This window comes from Molothrus aeneus, chromosome Z, assembly GCF_037042795.1.
Source record: "Molothrus aeneus isolate 106 chromosome Z, BPBGC_Maene_1.0, whole genome shotgun sequence".
In the NCBI taxonomy this organism is placed as follows: Eukaryota; Metazoa; Chordata; class Aves; order Passeriformes; family Icteridae; genus Molothrus; species Molothrus aeneus.
The window spans coordinates 6086000-6106862 of record NC_089680.1 but is presented as its reverse complement, the minus strand read 5'-3'; the positions used below and the strand labels follow the sequence as shown (position 1 = coordinate 6106862).

The following is a 20863-nucleotide window of genomic DNA, read 5'->3' as shown; positions in this document are numbered from 1 at the left end:
CTCACATATACATAAAAATTTAAATGAGGTAAGACCAGTAATGTTGGAAAAACCTTTTTTATTAAAACAAACAAACAAACAAACAAACAAACAAACAAACAAACAAACAAAAACTCCCAACAAAACTCCTCTCCCCTATGTTCAGGTGTCTTTCCTCACATATACATAAAAATTTAAGTCAGGTAAAACTAGTAATGTTGGAAAAACCTTTTATATTAAAACAAACAAACAAACAAACAATCCCCCAACAAAACAAATCAAAGAAACAAAACCTCACAAAACAAAAACAAACAAAAAAAACCCCAAACTCTTGGCACCTGAAATAAGATGGAGAGTTTTTGTTTCTTTAAAAAATGGTTTTAATATGAGTTTTATAAGCTCACCTATCTTCTAGTCTTAAAGAGGCATATTTTTGCATATGATGAATAAAACAGAATGCATTTTTTTCTAGATGGCAAGAAGAGACAAAGAATATCAGAACAGTTAGGGAGAAAACTAATTATGTTTCTCACTGAGAAATTTAGCATACCAGGAGTACCACTGGTCTCTTTCAAGAGGAATAGATACAGTAAGAAAACCCAGCCTATTTCCCAGACTGAACAAGCCCTGCAGATTGCTGAGGTTAACAGTTTCGTACATACTTAATTTCGTAGTTATTCTTTGCAAGTCTTACAGGAAGGTTTTAACATTATGCAAAGAGACAGTGCCTCCAACCAAGTGTACATGGACTGTTCACTCCCATTGCCTGAGAGAGCCACAAAGAACTAGGGGAAGAAAAATGCTGCTGTGCTTATCATACAAGAGCTCAGTTTATTTGTGCTATAAATAAAAGTAGATCTTGATAGCGTAATTACATTTCTCAGCATTATCCTCTGCCATTCACTTGAGAAAGAAAAAAGAAAGGGGAGAAAAAGTTCGCTTCACTATAATTTGTAATCAAAATGACTACACTTAAAACATAATTTTATTTCCCCGATTTCATTTCCTGTGGAGCTTTGTGGGGCAAATAGATAATATTATACAAAATCTGCTGGCAGATGTAATTCTCCCATACGTTGCACTGTCATTGTCTAGATCATTTTACCCCCCTAGCTTTCCTCAGGACCATGGCCTGTGGTTTGATATTGCATTTTATCATTGTGGGATATATCAGCATCAGAAATCCCAGGGGTGAGCCAACTTTTAACTTCTCTAATTTCTCTCTTCTGCTCCCCCAAATTACTCTCCCTTGCCTTAATTCACTTTTTATAATGCGAGTTTAAAAAAAAAAAGAAAAAAAATGGTAGTTTCCCACTATGAAGGATTAGCACAGATTATGGTGAACAGTGTTAATTATAGGTGAGGAAAAAGAATAGTGCATCTCTCCAATCTGTTCTTGATTTCCCCCGTGTCTGTCTGTCTGGTAATAAGCCTCCTTTAATCTGGCAGTCCCCTTGGTGAAATCAGCGCCATGGACAGCAATATTGATTGCTTCTGAGAAACCATCACAGCTGCTCAACCAAATTACCTTTGATATGTGACCTTTAATGTAATTACTGCAACATCAAAGCATTTCTATAAATTATTAAAGAACTAATATACTTCATCATCCAGCCACTCTATTATATGTAAAATAAACAATCACAAGTAAACACTAGAATTTGAATTGTCCGACAATCACAAAGTGCTCTTTACATGCTGTGCCACATTAACCTTCCATTTTAGACAAAACAATTTCAAACTCTCCAAAATAACCTAATTTACTCATTCAGATGAAGAAGATTCAAATGATAGTCTTATGTTTTACATTCCAATCCAGTTGCTTCAAAATATGTATCATGTTTCCTTCCCATCCAAAAACAAAGTGCCATAAAGACTTTATTAATCAACACATACCTGCTTGGAAGTCTTTTGATTATTCCACAAGATGAGTTTATGTCCTACATATAACATAGAAATATGTTTCACATATTTCTGTCATTGTACAAAGCACATCCAGAAAGTAATTACTGTAAAATATGTGCATGTAGCCACTCCACTAAAAACAAAGTGATACATAGCTAAGAGGCAAGGCATCTGAATCTGGACAAAACCTCCTCATGCCTCACCATTTCCATACATTACCATTCATGTGCATATTATTAAAAATTACTCAGTTCTGTGTTTTACAATGCAAAGAATACAAACAGCAATATTGCAAGAGCAGGTAAGTGTACAGTTTACTGGGGAATGGGAAAGAATGGCTTAGTCTAGTCTATTTATTTTTTCCTATACCATGCCTGTTAATTGTTTTTGATGCCTCCTCAGTCGAGCTGTTTGTGTCACAGACAGTGGAGTGTCAAGAGAAGATGTTATATATATCTCATTTTGAACTTATGTGAATAAGGACTTAGACCTCTGACCCTAAAATTGCCTCTTATTTTATGGTGATGAACTATGGTTGATATTTTTGGTGCATGTTATCAAGAACAGTCAGGTAAGTCATAAATAATTCTCTGCTACTCAGATAGGAACCATAAAACAGTATCCAGGCATGATACTTTATCAAGAGACAAGACTGGTTTCCTTAAATAAACTACAGTGACATCATTCAGAGGATGAGTTCAGAAACTTGGCAGAAAGCTGCATGAAGAGGGTTTGCTGGTGGAAAGTAAACCTTTATCCTGAGACAAATAGAACTGGAAATGAAAGGGATGGGAAAATCAGTGTTCAGAACTCTAAGAAACCTGGTTGCTCTTTTAGACAGAGGATTCACTGCTCTCAGCTCAATGAGATCTTGATGTGTCTCTTGAAAGTGTGTAAGAAAATTAAAAAAAAAAAAAGCCTTCTAGAGGCAGTGTGGCCAGTATGGAATATATGTAAGAGAAATTGCACGAGCCAAGGAAGAAATTGTTTCCCTGTAGTCTAGAATTAGTTGGTGCAGCCTTAGAAGGAAGTCTCAATCCTAATGCAAAAGCTGGTTGAATTCTACCACTGTCCAAGAAAACAGTTTTGACTTTAAGACTTTTGTGATTTGAAGTCTCTAACATAGAGATTGAGAATCAGAACGGTGAACATATAAGGAACTTAGGGGGAAAAAAAATCCTAAATCATCACTTGCCCTCCCTCTCCAAAACCTGAGTCCTCAATCTCACTGACCCACTGTGTTCTTGAAGACATTATCATCATACAATTTCAGGATAAAATTTTAAACTCACAGAGAAGATAGAGTTCCATAAAGTGAATGATCTCCTCCTAATGAGAAGTGCAAGTAGTCTCAGTGGAAAATCTGAAATTTCAGTTATTCTTTTTTAAATACATAACACCCTATTCATCACATCTCTAGTTTAGATAAGTATGTATTTTTTTTCAAGCATATTTCAGAAAATTTCAGTTAAAATGTTACCTGAAACACCCCTATTCAACATATTCTCTCTCTCTTTTTTTTTTTCTATCCAGTTTTATCATTCAGGAAAGAGAGAAGCAAAAAGAAAATATTGGAAGGGGGAGGAGGAAGAAAAACTGAAATCCCCTCCCAAGACTGAAGTTACTTTCAATCTGCTGCTAAGGAGTTTCTGGAAAAAAAAAAATAATTCAGAGGGAGTTGTCAGCTGACAGAAATATTTTTAGGCAATGAAGTATGTATATATTTGCATAAGGTATGGCCTTTTAAGCAAAGATAGATGTAGATGAGCAAGTGCGTGGGCATCTCCATACTGGCAAGGTGGCTTAGAGATAGGTAAATAGACCCAGGATGATGGAAACAAGCAGAGCAGAATCAACACTTTCCTCAGAACACAGAGCAAGGGATGTGTCTTAGATCTGGTGGAAAGGTAGGTTATTGCTACACAGCAATCAATCATTCAGCACCAGCTAATAAAGACAGACTTTTGGATAGATTTCCTCTCAGTTTAGATGCAGCCTGGAGCCCTCAGAAGCCCACTCTTAGTTATGTGGTCAGTGGCTCCTGGTTATTGTGAAACCAGCTTCATTCCAGCCGCAGGAGCACTTGGCTGCTCCTAATCCACGCACTCTGGCTGAATCTAAATAGTCTCTCCCTCCCCCGGGTAACCACTTAGCTAGAAACCCATCCCAGCAGGGCAGGTCTTCCCCACATAATGCTGATTCTATTTTTAGTTCTGCTTGTGTTGTCTGAACCTTAGATCTTGCTCATGTGAATAATTTTCCTCATTATCTTGTGTGCGTCTTCCCTCTCTCTCTCTTTTCTCCTTGTCTCACCGCCTTTCCAATCTGCTACAGCTGCTTGAATACTAAAGTAACTGAGTCAAACCACTTTGTCATCAGGAATATGTTTTCATTCTGTGATAACTCAATAATGTGATCTGTTTCTTGATTTCTTGCTGCCAAACCTTGCTTCAGAGAAGAAAAGTAGTGAGAGGAAGCACCTGGTGAGGACAACTAACATTCTGTAGTTGTCAGAATCCTAAAGAAGCTCTCAGCTGTGTTAGGCTGGTAGAATCCAGTCCGTAACCAGTTGATTTCTGTTTTCCTGACTCCCAGTAAAGGCAAAAAGCTTTTAGTTTTGTGCATGGGAACCATTTGGTTGGGTTGGTGGTATCTTGGTTTTATTAGCACAATGCAAATACTGAATCATCCAAACAAACGGAGACTCTCTGCTTCCAAACATGAGAAGAGAACACCATATGTAACCCGTTTTTTAGATTTAAAAGAAAAGAAAAAAAAAAAGGAAATATTATCAGTCTGGACTCACCCCTGGCAGTGTCTTCTGTTCATGCAGTGCGCTCTGGGCCTTTAGAGCAGACTCCCTTTCGCAGTATGTTAGGAAGGCACAGCCTGCAAAGAACAAGAAAAACCTCTGTAAGAGCACTATTTCAGAGAAGATCCTTCTGAAATTGAGACATAGAGCAAACCACTTTCCGGCCATCATCCCATTCCCAGTAAACCAATCATAAAATTCCCTCCTTAGTGTGTCAGTAGTAAAAGTCAAGAAATGAAGCTATCAAAGCTTCCTCTGAGCCCTGGTGGAAAGTGAGCAACAGTGTACCTGCGAGTGCTTATTTTTCCTTGAAGACATGCTTATGTTTCAGCCACAGAATGCTGCACAGGATTAGGGATCTCAAAGGTTCCACAGGATGGCCAGGAGGGGCATGAGATCCCACCCCTGCTCCAGCAGGAACAAGACCCTTGCTGCCGTATGCTGAAAGGTCTCACACCTTTCTTTCCTACCAGGTGCTTTAAGCAAAGGGCATACAAGGACTTGGAACGTCCTACTGCAGAGGAAAATTTCTATTGTTTAGCCTGACCTGCACCAAAAACTCATTGCTCTTTTTGCATCACACCATAAATCCACCTCCCCACTCTGGCTGCTGCAAGGACTCAGTGGCTTCCAGTTACAAACACAACCATGCCAAAGCCCAAACAATCACTACAAAACATCCCTGACCCACAGATCACTTGAACTTCAGAGATACACCAATGGGTTATATCTTTGATTCTTCCAAAGATTAATTTATCAACTACAAAGCCTAAAGCCCTGTCAAAGTAGAACCCTCCTGTGTTTTTGTTCCCCACCTCTATGCTTCCCTTCCGGTAAAAATGTTGCAATATCTTACTCCATTTGTGTGTCTGATGTGATCAAATTATTTCTTCTTACTGCAGTATACTGAAAACCTGCCAGTTCCTGCAGCAAAAAATATGCTTGTTATGCAGAAGACATTTTCTCTGAAATTACTACAGAATGTCTCCAGCTCCTTGAAATGAAGGTATCATATCTTTCAAGGTTCAGGCATCACGTCCCTCAAACTGAGAATGTCTTTCAAGAGTAGCACAAGTACAGAGAGACTACCAAAGAAACAAAGAGGTCCCATAACCTTATCTTGACCCACCCACCCTCTCCCCAAGAATATATAAAGTACATAGCAGGTGAGTAAACAGTAGCCTGTAAACTTCTTTTTAATTGCCACTGTGAACATTTTGTCTCTGCAATGTTCAGTTTTTTCCAAATTTTTCCTTAGAGAATATCACTGAAGAAATACACACTTTTACATGCTTTTGATAGATTAGTGCATTAAAGAAAATAGGATTTTTTTCTATAAATTTACATTTTTTTATTAAAGATTGTCCTGTGGAAGTCACCATACTCCTCTCACAATGAAGCTATGATATGGCATGAAAAAGAATAAAAAGAACAATTTTTCACAATTTCTTGTCCTGTATTAGTTTCTGGAGGTCTTCTTACTTTCTGTTTATTCAAATCAATCACATTTATTATGTCTCAATAACTGAGATTCAGATGCAGAAGCTAACAGTCAAAAAAGGAGACTGAACATCATCAAAAGTTTGCAAACTTGGAATTATTTTGATTTGTTCCCTTCTAACTTTAAATTGATAAGTTTTCAGTTTGTCTGTATCCACCAAAGAAGAGAAAGAAACTTCCTCTGGCAAAGTGTTTACAGCTAGCAGAAATAATGGATTGGAAAGGATCCTTAAAAGTCACCCATAGCCTGATAATCAAATGGGAAACTATGCTTAAATTTAATTTCAGTGCTAAATCACAGGCTGAGAGCTCTCTGTTTACTAGATACAATAAGAAAGTCTCCCTTTAGCAGCAGACATGGAGCAGCTGATACAGTCTAATTAGGCACATCATAGCACACTGTTATAGAGATAAACTATGCAGTGTAAAGCTCTCATAATGATAGCTATATTTTTCTCCTCATTGTGATTGCCATGATGACAGTTCAGGGTAACAATGTCCTACTCCTATAGTACCATGACTGTAATTCAGGCTGAGTAAGCAGGAGACAACTCTTCTCTCAAAGTGGGTATTTTCCACCCAAGACCCATCCTGTGTGTGTGTGTGTGTGTGGAGGCAAGTTCTCACCAGGGAGAAACCTCCACTGAGTTCTCTCCAAAGCTGTTTCAAAAGTGATAGAAGTACCAAACTCCCCAAAATAGTAGTCAGAATGAATCCAATCATTACTGATATAACAAACACACTGTTATGAGCTAAAACACTTTGAAATTGAAAAGAAAGCTACTATCTCATATGATTGGACAAAAAACCCTCCTGTTTTCCAGAGACAAAATGTATGCTCTGTGGAAGCATTTCTTTTTCCCTTTTCATTCATATATCATGCACATGAATTACAATCTATCCCACACATGTTGGGTAAAAAGCAATATCTCTATGAAAAATAATATCTTGTTTATTTTAAGTAAGGCTTGGTTTCTTAAAGACTGTAAGAAGTTCTATCCCAGCAGTGGCCAAATGAAATAAAGTAGAGATTAATGTTCATAGCAGGCCTCAAACCTGAACTTGAAAAGGGGAATTTTTGTCTTCCCTTTCCTTACCACAAGATTGCTCTGTAAGGCACATATGCAGCATTAGCCATCAGCTAAAATAATAATTTTTTTTCAAAAACACGAGAACTTTTATAAAACAATACTTATCTATTAGGATGAAAGGAAATACTCTTTCTTGCACCATCCTGCCTGCCTCCCTGAAACCAAAATTGATCTCTACTTTGTACTGTGATGTTTAAAGGAATGAGAACCTCTTTCAGGTGTTACTTTTCCAAGGCTACCTCTTTCAGTGTGCCTCTATATGACCCCTCCAAAGGGCTCTTCCTTCCAGGAGAATGTTGCTTAGAAAATACAGCACTAGACACTCAGATTAACACTATGGAATACAGCATCCTAAGCAACTGAGTCTTGAAATAATGTCATATGGAGCAGCTATGTTGTCTTGTTTTTTGTTTTTTTTTTTTTTTCCAGAGAAAAGAAAATGGGAAAAAAAAGGTGGGTTTTTTTTAATATGATTTTTTTTCTTCATTTCATTTTGATTTCCCAGATGGAACAAAATTTTAGAACAATCAATTTTCCCTGCTGAACCTCACGATTGTGTACAGAATCACTTATTTCACTGGGAAAAAAAAAGATTTTTCATAGTGAACTCCTAAGTACCTCAACTTAACTGCTCACTTGCCATCAGCAGTTTGGTCTGGATGACTTCTGGGTGGAAGGCTTCACATTCCATTACAAAACATTTGCACCATCCATCCCCTTTGAATTGCCCATTCTCAACATATCTCTTAAGTAAAGATGGTGTGGAAGCAATGCATTATTTCTATCTCCCACCTCTATCGGTGGTAATGACTCAGTCAGTACAGTGTTTGTGAATTATATCAGAATTTGAACAAAAAGTTCTAATTGACTATTTGATAATGAAGGGCTCGGTCCAAACTGCTCCTAATTTCAATTCCATTTTTCTCATGCATTTCAGACATAAGTCAATCAGCTAAAAAAGACTGTGTTTGGATTGTATCTTTCCAGCTCTTCATTTGCTACCAGTGGACAGCTTTTTGGGCAAGCACATAAACATGTGGAAACTCCCACCTGCCTATTAACCTATTAACCTATCTCTTGGAAGCATGAGGACATATCAAGCTGTCTCCTGGGAAACAGGATTGTTAAAGAGATGGTGGGAAACAAAAACAAAAGCTTGAGATGGAAAAGAAATTACAAAAGCTCTACTTAAATTTTATCTCCAGAGAATTCAATACTGCAAATAATAATTGTATGAGATACAGATGGAAAATGATTGTGGTTATGGCAACTTCAACTTCATAGCAAGACTTCAGAAGATTTTGCACAAGCCTGGGAGGCAAAACTGTCAGGAGACACACTGTGAGCTGAACAAAATAATACTGAAAACCGAAAGCCAGTCACACAGCCTGAGTTGAAGAAGGCAAATGCAGGACCTAGGAGAATGGACAAAAACCCACTTTATCAGATCAGGCTTGAGACCATCTAAGGAACCTCGAAATGCACAGGTCCATGGAATCTGATGAGATGAATCCATGGGTCCAGAGAGAACTGGCAGGTGAAATGGCTAAGCCCCTGTCCCTCATGTCTGGGAGACCAGCAAGGTACCCACTAATTGGAAAAGAGGAAAAAAATCCCTATTTTTCAAAGAGAAACTAGAAAGAGCCAGAGAACTACAGACCATGTTGGGTAAGATCATGGAGCAGAGCCTCCTGGAAAACATGCTACATGGAAAATAAGGATTGTACTTAGTGACAGTCAAAATGGCTTCCCAAATGACAAATTGTGCCTAGCAAACTTGTGGGCCTTCTACAAGGCATTGGTGGAAAAGGGGAAAGCAACTGACACCATCTGCCTGGATTTGTGAAAAGCATTTGATGCTGTCTCACAAAACATCCTTGTCTCTAAAATGGAGAAAAATTGATTTCAGGGATGGGCTAGTGGAATTGGCTGGATAGCTACACTCAAAGGGTTGCTGCCAATGGCTCAATGTTCGAGTGGAGAACAATGACAAGTGGTGCTCCTGTTTCTCAGGATTTGGTGTTTGAAATGGTGCTGTTATACATCTTTGCTGGCAACATGGACACTGGGTTTCAGTGCACCTTCAATAGGTTTACCTTGAAACAGAAACTTGTCTTGTGGGGCAGTCCACCCTCTGGAGGGAAGGAATGCCATCCAGAGGGATCTTGACAGGCTTGGAAAGGGGCCCCATGCAAACCTTGCGAAGTTCAACTAGACCAAATGCAAAGTCTTTTACCCATTTTGGGACAAACTCAAGCACAAATACAGACTGGACAGAGAATATATTGACAGAAGCCCTGCCAAGAAGGACTTGGGAATGTTGGTTGATCTCAGCATTGCACACTGACAGCCCAGAAAGCCAACCATGTCCTGAGCTGCAGCAAAAGAACTGTGTCCATCAAGTTGAAGGAGGTGATTTTCGCCTCTAGTCTACCCTTGTGAGAGTCCACTTGGAGTACTGTTTTCATTTCTGGAGTCACAAACTTATGAAGGATGTGGAGCTGTTGGAGAGAGTCCAGAAGAGACCACAAAGATGATCAGAGGGCCTGGGGAACCTCTCTTGTAAAGACAAGTTGAGAGAGTTGCGTTTGTTGAGCTTGGGGAAAAGAAAGCTCTGGGGACATCTAACTGAAGGAGCTGCAAGAGAGCTGGAGAGGGACTTTTTACAAGGCCATGAAGTGATAGAACAAGGGGAAAGTGGCTAAAAACTCGAAGAGGGTAGAGTTGGATCAGATATTAGGAAGAAATTTTTTACTGTGAAGTTAATGAGGCACTGTAGCAGGTTGCCCAAGGAAGTTGCAGATGCCTCATCCTTGGAAATGTTCAAGGCTGGGTTGGATGAGGTTTGGTGCCTTGGTCTAGCAGAGGGTGGACAGGCAGGGAAGTTGGAACTAAGTGGTGATATTACATTGGGGATTTCAAACCTAATGCATTGCCTCTCTTGGAACAGTTCTTGGCCCAGATGCTCACCTCAGCCACAAATAATCCAGAACAGTTAGGATAACCCTAGGGATTGAGAAGGCTGGCTCGAGTGATCTAAGCCAATTTTTAATTCACAAACTTTTGTGACTATAGCGTATGCACTCAACCAGTCATCACAACTCTGCTGACAGGTGATAACTTCTGAAACTACAGCCTTTCCAATACTTGTGAGTGTAACTAAAATCAGAATCATTGCCCAAAAAAGATAAAATTTCCACAAGGCTGTCAGTTTTTTGTTGGTTTTTCTTCTTTGAGTCAAATACCTTCTCGCTTTTAGTTACAAATATATTAGTTAACAGTGAGGATTTCCTTACTGCTGGCCTTCCTGTGTTGTGTTATGCTAGAATCCTTCACAGCACATGAACTAGTGAACAAGACAGTCTTCTGTAACAGAAGAAAGAACAGAGATCAGCTGATAGTGTCTACTTTTTCCCCTACCATATTTAGGGTACTTCACAGCCTAAAACCCCAAAGCAAAGAAACCAAGGGCTTTACTCCAGCAGACCACTATGGACTTTCAGAAAACAAACTGCAGTCCAAACACAACTCTCCAAGACCCTCATGCTGTGTACTGAGAATGGAGGAGGTAAGTAATTCTGCATACCTTGGGTCACAGGCTAGTGGTCACGCTGCAGCTCGAGAAGAGCTATAGTCTTCTAGAGAAGCTGGCTTGAGACCAAAAAGTTTACATCACTGGGAAAAAAAATATAGGAACTCTCAACTGGTCACAGGTCTGAGCATCTCATTTAGTGGTGCCTCAATTTCTCTATGCCCTAATTACCATTGAAAAAATTAGACCCAGATATACGAGTTATCTGTGGTGGACCAGAGACTTGTGCCCCATTTTCCAGACTCTAGGTTGGTGTTTTAAGAGAGCTACTTCTCTGAAAATAAAGAAGTTCATTGCTTCAAAATTCAGAGATCTGTTATACAGAGAAAATCATGATACTTAAGAAAACTCTTGCCTTAAAATCAACATCTCAGGTTACCTCTCCCAGCTAGGATTTCAAAGTGAAAAAGAAATCTTTTTTCGCTTTAACTATCCTAGCTCTACATGTCTGGGTTTGAAACAATTCTCATTTGCTCTGTCTACAGTGGACTGCCCAAGGTTTAATCACTTGAGGGTTTCAGAGATTGAGCTGAATTTTCTTGAGGGAGACACAATCAATAAAGACTTTTGGAACTGGAAATGTTTTATCCAATTTCTTCATCTGTTTCTCTCTCAGTGATTAACTACCTTCCGACAAAAGTTAACATCTTTGCTGGTAAAGAACATTCACTTGGCTAGAACTTTCTTTTTCTCCATCTCCCCTGCTGCACAACAACTGAACACTAACTGTTTAGAGAAAAAGATAGGAATAAAAATCTTCCCAGATATCAGCTTCCCTGTCAATTATATTGCAAGGCAGATTAACATCCGAAATGCCCTGCTGTGTGGAATGCTAATTTTCTTTTTCCTCTTATGATATTTTCCATTAACTATTATGATGCTGTAATATTCCTGCTATAGATAACTTGATAGGGTTCTCTGTGTTAAAAGCATACAAAAGACCCACTCATATACATCCATGAACCAATACTAAAAAGCAAATTAAGAGGCGCAATCTGCAAATGCAGAAGTTAACCATATTTACAGAATATTAGCTCACTTAAAATGCATTTATGATAGTTCAAAATGAGGCATTGATATGCACAGTCCAAATCAGAGTCAGTCCTCAGCGTAAGCAGCGTTTAATTATATTTAGCAGTGTACAGGCAGACAACAGAGACTTGAGCATCTGTCGGTGTGTGTTTCAACAACAAAGACAATGGTTTTCTCCTGATTTTTGATAACAAGTAGCTTTTTAATGAAAGCATCAGTTTTTAAAAGTCAGAACTTCTCATAGAAATTTTTAACAAAATAGTTCACCGAGTCTCTCAGCCCCATGATACCATTTCTGACAAGATCCTACAGCAAGAATAATTTATTCCAGGACAGCCAGTAGTCTGGGCTCCAATCTGGATCAGGCAAACAGGGTCTCAAGTGCAGAGCTTTGACACAGGAGAGCACATTGTCACTGGCAGACCCCCAAAGCTTCATGTTTATTTTTTAAGTAACACCACAGTTACCTTGCCTCCACACCACTGCAAAACTGGAAGGCTTTTGATCTGTCAGACTTTCTTCCCCAGGATGGGGGAACAGTTTCTGGCTGTGATTCACTCATAAATGTTTTTTCCTGGGGTCTTGAAAGTTCCTTGCAAGGTTGCTTTGAACAATCCTTTGCTGACTGGTACACTTAAAGTAAGGTGCAGAATGAACCATTGATTTGACATACCATGCACCATGTCCTGTTCTCTTATAACTGCCAATGTTTCAGCTTTAAATTTCATCCTGAAACTCCAGAAATAATTTTGATCAGCCCAGCCAAGTCAAGAGAAGACTTGCTGCTCAAGTTTCTGCAATTCTGACTATCCAGAACATTTTCTCCCCAGTACAGGTATCCAATTTCAATACACACAAGAAATGGCCCATGAATAGGCTCACCATTAAAGAAATCAGAATGTAGATTACTGGTTAAGATAGCTGTCCTCCACAGAGAATGCTTGTGTGCCCAATAAGGCCTGGAAATATTTGATGCTTTGAGTTACAGTAGAAAACTTACTTTTAAACAGAGCAGCCAATTATTTCTCATTTGTTGCCTAATACCTATGTTCTCCTTGTTGTAAGTCAAGATAGGGCCTTCAGGCCCTAATAATTAGGGCATGCTTTTTATTTAAAATAAGGAAAGACAGATATTCAAGTGAAAATAATAGTCAAGTGTTCTTCTGGACCAAGCAAGGGTGTTCCCAGTGTTTCAAAACTCTGTCATTGATGAAAAAGTCTTGAACTCTGGAGATCATTCATGTGAGAGTAAGTCGATTCCACCTTCTACTCTATAATGATGCATCAAGTTTGAGTTAAAATCCTGATCATCTCTAAGCTTGACTCACTTCAACCTATTACTTCAAAGAAAATCCAACATAATTATGTTATCCATTTTACATTACAGACTCAGGAAAAAAATAGCTTGAAATCGTCAAGATTTCTTGTTTGCAGTGAGGTGATAAAGAAAAAATACAGAAATTTAGGGGGGGTTGAGTCTTGTGATTCATTTGTGAAAGAAAGGAGAATATAATCCTGCTGTTGAAACAGTAACACTTAAATTCAGAATGTTATGGGTTAAACCTCCTTAGACTACATGCATTAATTAGACTTTGTACCTGCTGTTCTGGGTCCTGCTTTTTGAGTTCTTTCTATTGTTAGCAGCATATGAATAACTCAGTGGATTTTCTAAAACATTTAGCTCTTTTGGAAACTTTTCCTCCACTTCATTTTGTTTTGATTTTTGGATTCACTTCTTTTGGAGAGACTTCTTCAAGAATGCTCATCTAAGTCTCCAGAGGTTATGCTACTGTTAAACAACAATCACTTTGAATGTCTTGAATCTTAGCAAAATAAAGCTAAAGCAAAAACATCTCTAAACTAATTAGACGACTCTGCTACTTACAGCTTTGTCCAAGCCTTTCTTTTCTGCATCTATATAGAGTGGGTTTGATTTGGGGTTTTTTTTCTCTTTTCCTTTTTTTTCTTTTACTGCTCATTATCTTTCACAAGGATGAGGAACAGACATTTCTTGGAAAATAACATCAAGTCTATGTGCAGGAAATGTGTTTGTACTTTTGCATAAAAAAATTGGTATTTTCGCCCTTAAAAAATGTCATGCCCATGCAGCAAACATCTTGTTGATAGCATCATCAAATGATTAGTTATTTATGCTTTTGTCTCAGAAACTTGTAAGTAGCTTGTTCTAAATACAGACTCGTATGCTCTCTAAACAACCTCATATTCTTTATTCTCTCAGACAGGGCACAAGTGTCAATATAGATTTCTGACATTTCCAGCTCAAGGTTGAAAGAAAAAGGCACTGAGACAACTGCAGAAAAGAACTATTATTAGACAACGCCTAGACCATTCAGAAACAAACTATTGTAATTATCTCTAGAGAGATATTGCTCTTACCAAGTTTGCCAGCCCACAATTTTTTGATTCAGGAAATTCAGATTCAAAATGGAACCTTAGGATGCCTCTCAAAATCAGCCTTATTACTCACAGTTATTGAGTTTTTCTCCACACCACATATGCAAGGGCTGTAAACCGGACAACATCAGAACCTCTCTGCTAAGTTCCACAAGTTTTTGTAAAGTTTGAATTTAGGGAAGAGCATCCAAAACCACCTTAGGATTTTTTTTGTTACAAAAGCAAATCCAAACCCACAAAAAATGTATTTCCTGATTCCAGATGATATAGAAATGAAAATCTTTAAGCAGCAGCTGCTCCTACAAGATGATCACCCTGAGACTAGAAGTCTCCAGAAACTTGTAAGAGTCACAATATGAGCCAGAGAAAACTCTACAATACCAGCTGGCTTCACGAGATTTCTGGAGACAAATTTCAGCTGTCAGAACAATTAACATCCAAGCTCCCATAACCAGATGCTGTTTTCCATATGTTTTGACTTTGAATAGCTTCTTCTATCCTCTAAGAGATGTTGGAAGCAAATAAGTATTGTCTCTTATCACCTATTTCTTTCTCTTTATCCCTCTTTCTCAATTTGGCTTGTTCTTTAAGTATAGGTAGTGGAATGGTATGAAGTAGGATCAAGTTCATCTGCAAGATTCCAGGGATGAAGTAATCTTCTTAATCAACAAACCTCTATCAGCTTAGGGCTGAGAACCGCGAGGCACAGCCTGTGTGTGTGCATGAGAGAGAAAGGGAAGTGAGATGAGGTGCTCTGGGACCATGGCAGGAGAAAGATGAAAAGGGCTTCTCAAAGGCCCTATCAATCAGCTATAACACAAAGGAAGAGAGCTTTGTCCCAAGGGCAAGGTCCTCCACTGCCTTTCTGGCAAAAATCTCCAAGTTGAGCCGTCTTTTTGCGGTACAAACTTCCTTTAAGAGCCTGGCTCATGCATAAGGAACTTAGGAACCTAGACAAGGCAAGCAGGGACTGAATGAAGATTTAACCACCAGTCCAAAGCAACACAAAGAGTTTGTAGAAAAGGTCAAACTTCAACCCAAAACCTCCCAAGACCCTACCTAGAGCTATGAGCACCTATCAGTCTGTTTTTCTTGAACATGAGCATGTTCCTGAGCAGACTCACAAATATTATCCAGTATGTAATCCAGTAAATAATTTATATATAAATTATTATAAATATAATCCAGTAGATTATCTCAAAATGGAAACCTGGGAAAACACTGTTATGTCTTGTATCCAGCTGCATTTTCCCATCCACTACTGTGGGACAAAGTTCCTGGGTAGCAAGTTTAAGACAAACTGTGTGAATTTAAGTCTAAGACTTCAGATTTTTACAAAAGGTATAAGGATGTAATCTTTGAGGTGAAAAAGAAACAGTGAATTTAATTAAAACAAGATCTGTGCAATTTACAAAGCTTCAGTGCACTAGGTTTAAAAAGGGCTCTTGTCAGGCTGTAATAAAGGAGGTACAATTTCCTGACACGTAGAGAACAGAAGGAAAAGTGTGTAGTAATCAACTACCAGAGACATATTTTGATCACATTTTTGTTGATCAACCTAAAAATTAGTGAATGCTGAGTATATAGTAAATTGTTTCTATCAAACATTTGAAACAGCTTATTGCAGAAATTTTTTTGCTTTGAGAACTGAACTCATGTTATGATGAACAGTGTAGACCACAAAACACTGAGGGCTGGCAGGAGGAACATGCATGATAAATGTCAGTTGTAGAAGAACTATCTAGCAAAGCAGAAGTTCTGATATTAAATTTAAACAGCCCAGCAAGGAAGATTTCACACATCAAGAGGAATGGAGAATAAGTTGCAACAGATCCTAGAGGGTGCTGAGCCCCTTAATAGAATGATCAGTCACCTGAATCCCTGCTGGGGAGGATTAGCCATGCCTAGAACCTTGCATGGTTCATTTCTGGAAATACAGGTAAAGAATAGCCACAGAAGAAAGTGTTCAACAGGACCAACGAAGCTGAAAGGCAGTAATGTCAAAAGACATTTTCAGATGACAGTGGGCAATATCATACACAATAGTGTGTATGTCTCGTCCAGATCAGACACCCCCTTCCTTTGGTGTCAATAGAAAACCCACATCTAAAATGATCCTGTCAGCTCTAATCACCTAAAACTGTTCAGAAACACATGGAAGGGAAAAAAATTGAAAAGAAAAGATGAATTTCAGAGATGAGTAATAGAAATTCGTAATGGACTGGGAGGACTGACTTATGAGAGAAGATTAACTAAATGTGTATGACTTGGGTAAATGATGGCTCAGGAGGATGGCTGGTAACAGGCTGCAAATCTTGAAGGTATAAACACCAAGATTGGAGAAAAGTTGTTCAGGGTGATACCAGGGAACAATAACTGGAGGTAACAACAGGAAATTCAACATTGGAACATTTTGCCTGAACTTTAGGAATGCTTCCTAATTATTCAGAATATTGGTGTTTGTTCCTCCCTCTCAGCCTCAAAGTGGCTTTTGCATCTAAACAACCTGTTAGTCTGGAATAGGTTTAATTTAATTTTTATTGGCATTTATTTGTGTGAGGATAGTGCACGACCACATAACCTGGGGTTTTCCAGATCATACAAGTTCAAGAGCAATAGTGGAATAATCTCTTAAGCATGATTGAGGGGTGTCTATGTCTGCGTGTGTTGGAGGCAGGGATGGAGAAAAGGCAGGGAGGGAAAAGGTGGAAGAGTTAAATCAGCATGGAAGGGCAGAGGGAGCTTCTAGTGCAAACTTTTAACTCAGTAATTTTCCAACACCTTTCTTTATCACTGTTCCATCTGACCGTTCTGTAAGGTTTTTGTCTCCTTAGTCTGATAAAAGGCATAAGGAGAGAGAAATTCTTGCAACCCTGGAAGAGAATCACAGCCACAGATTCTTGTGCCATTTAGGACAATTGCAAGCTATGAGATGGAAGTTTATGACCCTACAGAAGGTAAAAGTAAACATTACTAACTGTCTCTTCCAGCCATTAGAACAAATCAGTCCTTCATGGAACTTTTATTACTTAAGTGACTTGAAACCATAAACAAAAGCTAATACTGATCCAAGAGCAAATGCATTCAGAGGGCCTTCATTTTCCCCCTTCTCCTTATTTCTAACTTTAATGATTCTATCCAGAAGCTTAATACATTGTCTAACCCAAGAAAAAGCCCATTTTTTAAGGAAAGAGTTTCAATAGCCTTTCTTGGTAAAAAGAAATCAGAATGTCAACTGACTGTGATAAAATTTGCATTAAAGCACCATTCCATCCATGGTCAGCTGGGCAGTTGCCAGTAATTTTCAAGGGGTTGGACAGAGCTGTGCAGCCAGCCAGTCACCAAATTTTCCTGAGTGGTATAATTCTTTTTTTATTTTGTAGAGATTTATTTCAGGGAAAAAACTGAGAATCAGTCTCTCTCTCTCACACACACACATACACACACAACCTATCATGATTTTCCTGGATTTTTTTTTTAATAAAAGTTTAATATGACGTCTTGCTTGATATTTTAGTATAGATTGAGAAGCTCTAGGCCAGAAATGAACAGAAAGGCATGTCTCTACCAACACAGTATCAGCAAATAGCTCCCAGTGGGGAAGTATTCAGACTGTAGAGCAGACTTCTCAAAGGAGACTGTTGGAAGCCATTTTGACCAAGACATTAAAAGACAGATGAAAGAAACTTTCTAGGCTACCTCATGAATACAGTGACCTACCAAATTTTTCCCTGTTACCAGTCAATGAATCAGTGGATAGTGGATGCCTGAAAGCAGACACACATCAAAGATGTGGTTACATTTTACTATTTTTTTTTTTCTGTCAGGAAAGCTAAAAATAGTGAGCCAGCTGCTGAGCGTCTCTGGGAGGCTAAAACTCACTGGAGAATCCCTGCTGATGTCAGAAAGTAGGAGAGTAGAGTTTAATGAGTTTAAAAATCCCAAAGAACAGCTACTGTTGCCCTCAAAAGTAGTGGACTAGAACATTATATAAGGACAATGGTGCTAGATCAGACAAAGTCCACCTTATTCAATATCCTCATTCCAATGGGGGGCAGAAGCAGAGGCCCTGGCCTCTTATAAGCAGAGGATGTGCATCATGCCTCCTCTGGGTATTCTCCTCAGATTTCAGCCTTGTGGTCAGGGACTTCTGGTCCAAATGTGATCTCTGCATATTCAGTAATCACTTGATGAAACCGAATCTGTCGTTTTCCACAGTCATTTTTAAATATATTTTAATATATTTAATATTTCTATTTGTGTTGGGGTTTCGTTTGTTTGGTTGGTTTGTTTTGGTTTGTTTTTTTTTTTCCCTGTAAACAGATTTAAGGGTGCTTGACTGTTTGTTTTGAGGGTTTTCTTATCATTTATAGTAAGTTTTCCAGAAAAAGTAGTAGACCCCTGGCTAGTAAGCTTCAGTCTTAAAAGCAATAATTATAAGACTCTACTTCCAGAACTACCTATAGTTCTGGACTATAGGACAAGGACTATAAAATCTCTGCAATCTGATTTTATGGAGCAGTCCAAAAGGTGTATCAAGAGGTTATACATTTAGAAGTGCCCTACAGGGCTTCCAGTATCTTACCAACCCATTTACAGACCCAAATATTCGAGATCCAGGTACAACAGCTGGCAGAAGCTTTGTGTTGAAGCATTTCTCAAATATTTTGGTTCCTGTAAAACAACATTGCTCAATAGGGAACTAATTTATCACAGAATTTCTTCTCTAATCTACCTCTGCTGATAAACCAAATTTCTCATGATAATATGTTCTACATGATAATGGGATAATACCCACAGGAATGTTAAATAATATTTCTCTGACCCCCAGAAGAAAAAAGAAACCTTACAGACTCTCTATTCACCCCTTCCCCACCTTCCCTCAGACAAGGACTATAAAATCTCTGCAAGCTCCTTACATTTTCAAATGTGAAAATACAAGATTTTGAGGTAATATTTTTTTAAAATGGAAATTAGAAGACAGGAAACAGCAGAATTTAAATTGCCTCTGTAGCAAAACTATGTTAATATATGCATGCTTTATAGAAGATATCAGTTATATGATTGCGCACTATTTTTCTGTTCCTTGTTTTTTAGCTTCTCTCACTGGACTGTCTTTGTTCCACTCTTGTACAGATCCTAGCAGATCAGCATCCCCATAAAAATAAATCCCTGCAGCCACTTTGTCCAGTACAACTGAAACAATTCTTCATCTGAATTGAAACATGTCATATGATCACCATATGATTTAATTGCAACAGATTGGGTTTATCAGGATATGCAGAATGTTATGTTACAGCTAAAGCAGCAGAAATTCTTTCCTTGGAAAAGGGACAAAAGAGGCAAACCCAGAAACTTCTTATCCAGCTATTACTAAGTAGCAAAGGTGCTGGATGTCTCTGAAGGGCCCACCTCCCAAGCCCTGACACGCATGCAGCACTTCTTCACACAACTCAGACCCTAATCATGCAGTACTTTGTTTTCTCCCTCTCCTCTCTCTACAAAAATATTTCAGAATTGCTTCTCACCAGGATGCGTGCCATAAGAATTCCATGCCCAAAGACGATGATGACATGTTTTGCAGATGCGTGCTGCAGTTTGAAGTTGCCTTACCAAGCTTAACAGCTAAACAGATAAAATTAAGCATCGACAGCTCAAGCAGAAGTTTTACATCTCAGTTTAACACAGCATTTGATGACTCATGGTCAGCTCTGTCCAACTGCTGAAAAACCCTCCTCTGTGACAACCTGCTGACACGCTGGACTAGCTAATGGCTGTGTTACTCTACCTCTTGTCTTTGCCCTCCATGGAGCACTGCCAGGTATCCACAAAGTCTTTCAACTGCTCTGCATTTCCATGTCTAAGACTTTCACAGTTTTTGAGCGGATGCCCTGCAGCCATATCACTGCCCCTTTGGCTATGATTCCTGCAAACTCATGGAACTTTGTGTCCCCAGAAGAATTCCATTTGTGAGGGCTTTATTTGCTGCTCACGCACACTCCAGGAGGAACTACACGACACTGGTCTTTCCCTTTACACATGGTTCTGCATTGTGTATCACATTGTGATGGAAGGACAAAGACAGAGCACCTTGCAGCTACTGTTTTTTCTGGTTTTGGTCAGCATTCAAGGTTCATGTAAGTCTTCACAAATCTGGAGACTGCTTGGAAAGCTGGCGGTCATCTAGTGGGCTTTGTGTGACAGGATGTGTTGTGACATTTTGAAATGCACACCCAGGGGTGTCCCTGTTCCCAACTGTTTGCTTAAGGTGTGATTGCATCCCTTTCTTCATGTGCAAAAAGGAAAGGAGAGTGGCTTAACCTCAGTGTGTTGCTCTAATGTTTTTTTTTCCAGTATTAAAAGCCAAAGAAGAATGTCAAGAAGAATGTTCAAAAATCAGGAAAAAGAGTACCATGTCCATTAGCAAAGCTGTTGGGAGGGCCCAGCATGAAGAGTGGGTACCATTCCTCACACCTGTATTCCAAAAGGTGGAATACAATACCTGGAGCCAGAGAGATATTACCAAATTCCTGTATT

At 38.8% G+C, this 20863-nt stretch overlaps 1 protein-coding gene across 17 annotated transcripts in view; it reads right to left on the bottom strand.

Annotated features, from left to right (window-relative positions):
* The window catches only part of CELF4 (CUGBP Elav-like family member 4), a 712394-nt gene that overhangs the window by 616507 nt on the left and 75024 nt on the right, over window positions 1-20863 (bottom strand). For all 17 annotated transcript variants that reach the window (XR_010785315.1, XR_010785316.1, XM_066569450.1 and 14 more), the window contains exon 2: window positions 4691-4773. Coding sequence is in view for 15 of the 17 variants with exons in the window: in XM_066569450.1 (XP_066425547.1) it covers window positions 4691-4773 (83 nt within the window). In the remaining 2 variants the exon portion in view is untranslated. The remainder of the gene's footprint in view (window positions 1-4690; window positions 4774-20863) is intronic.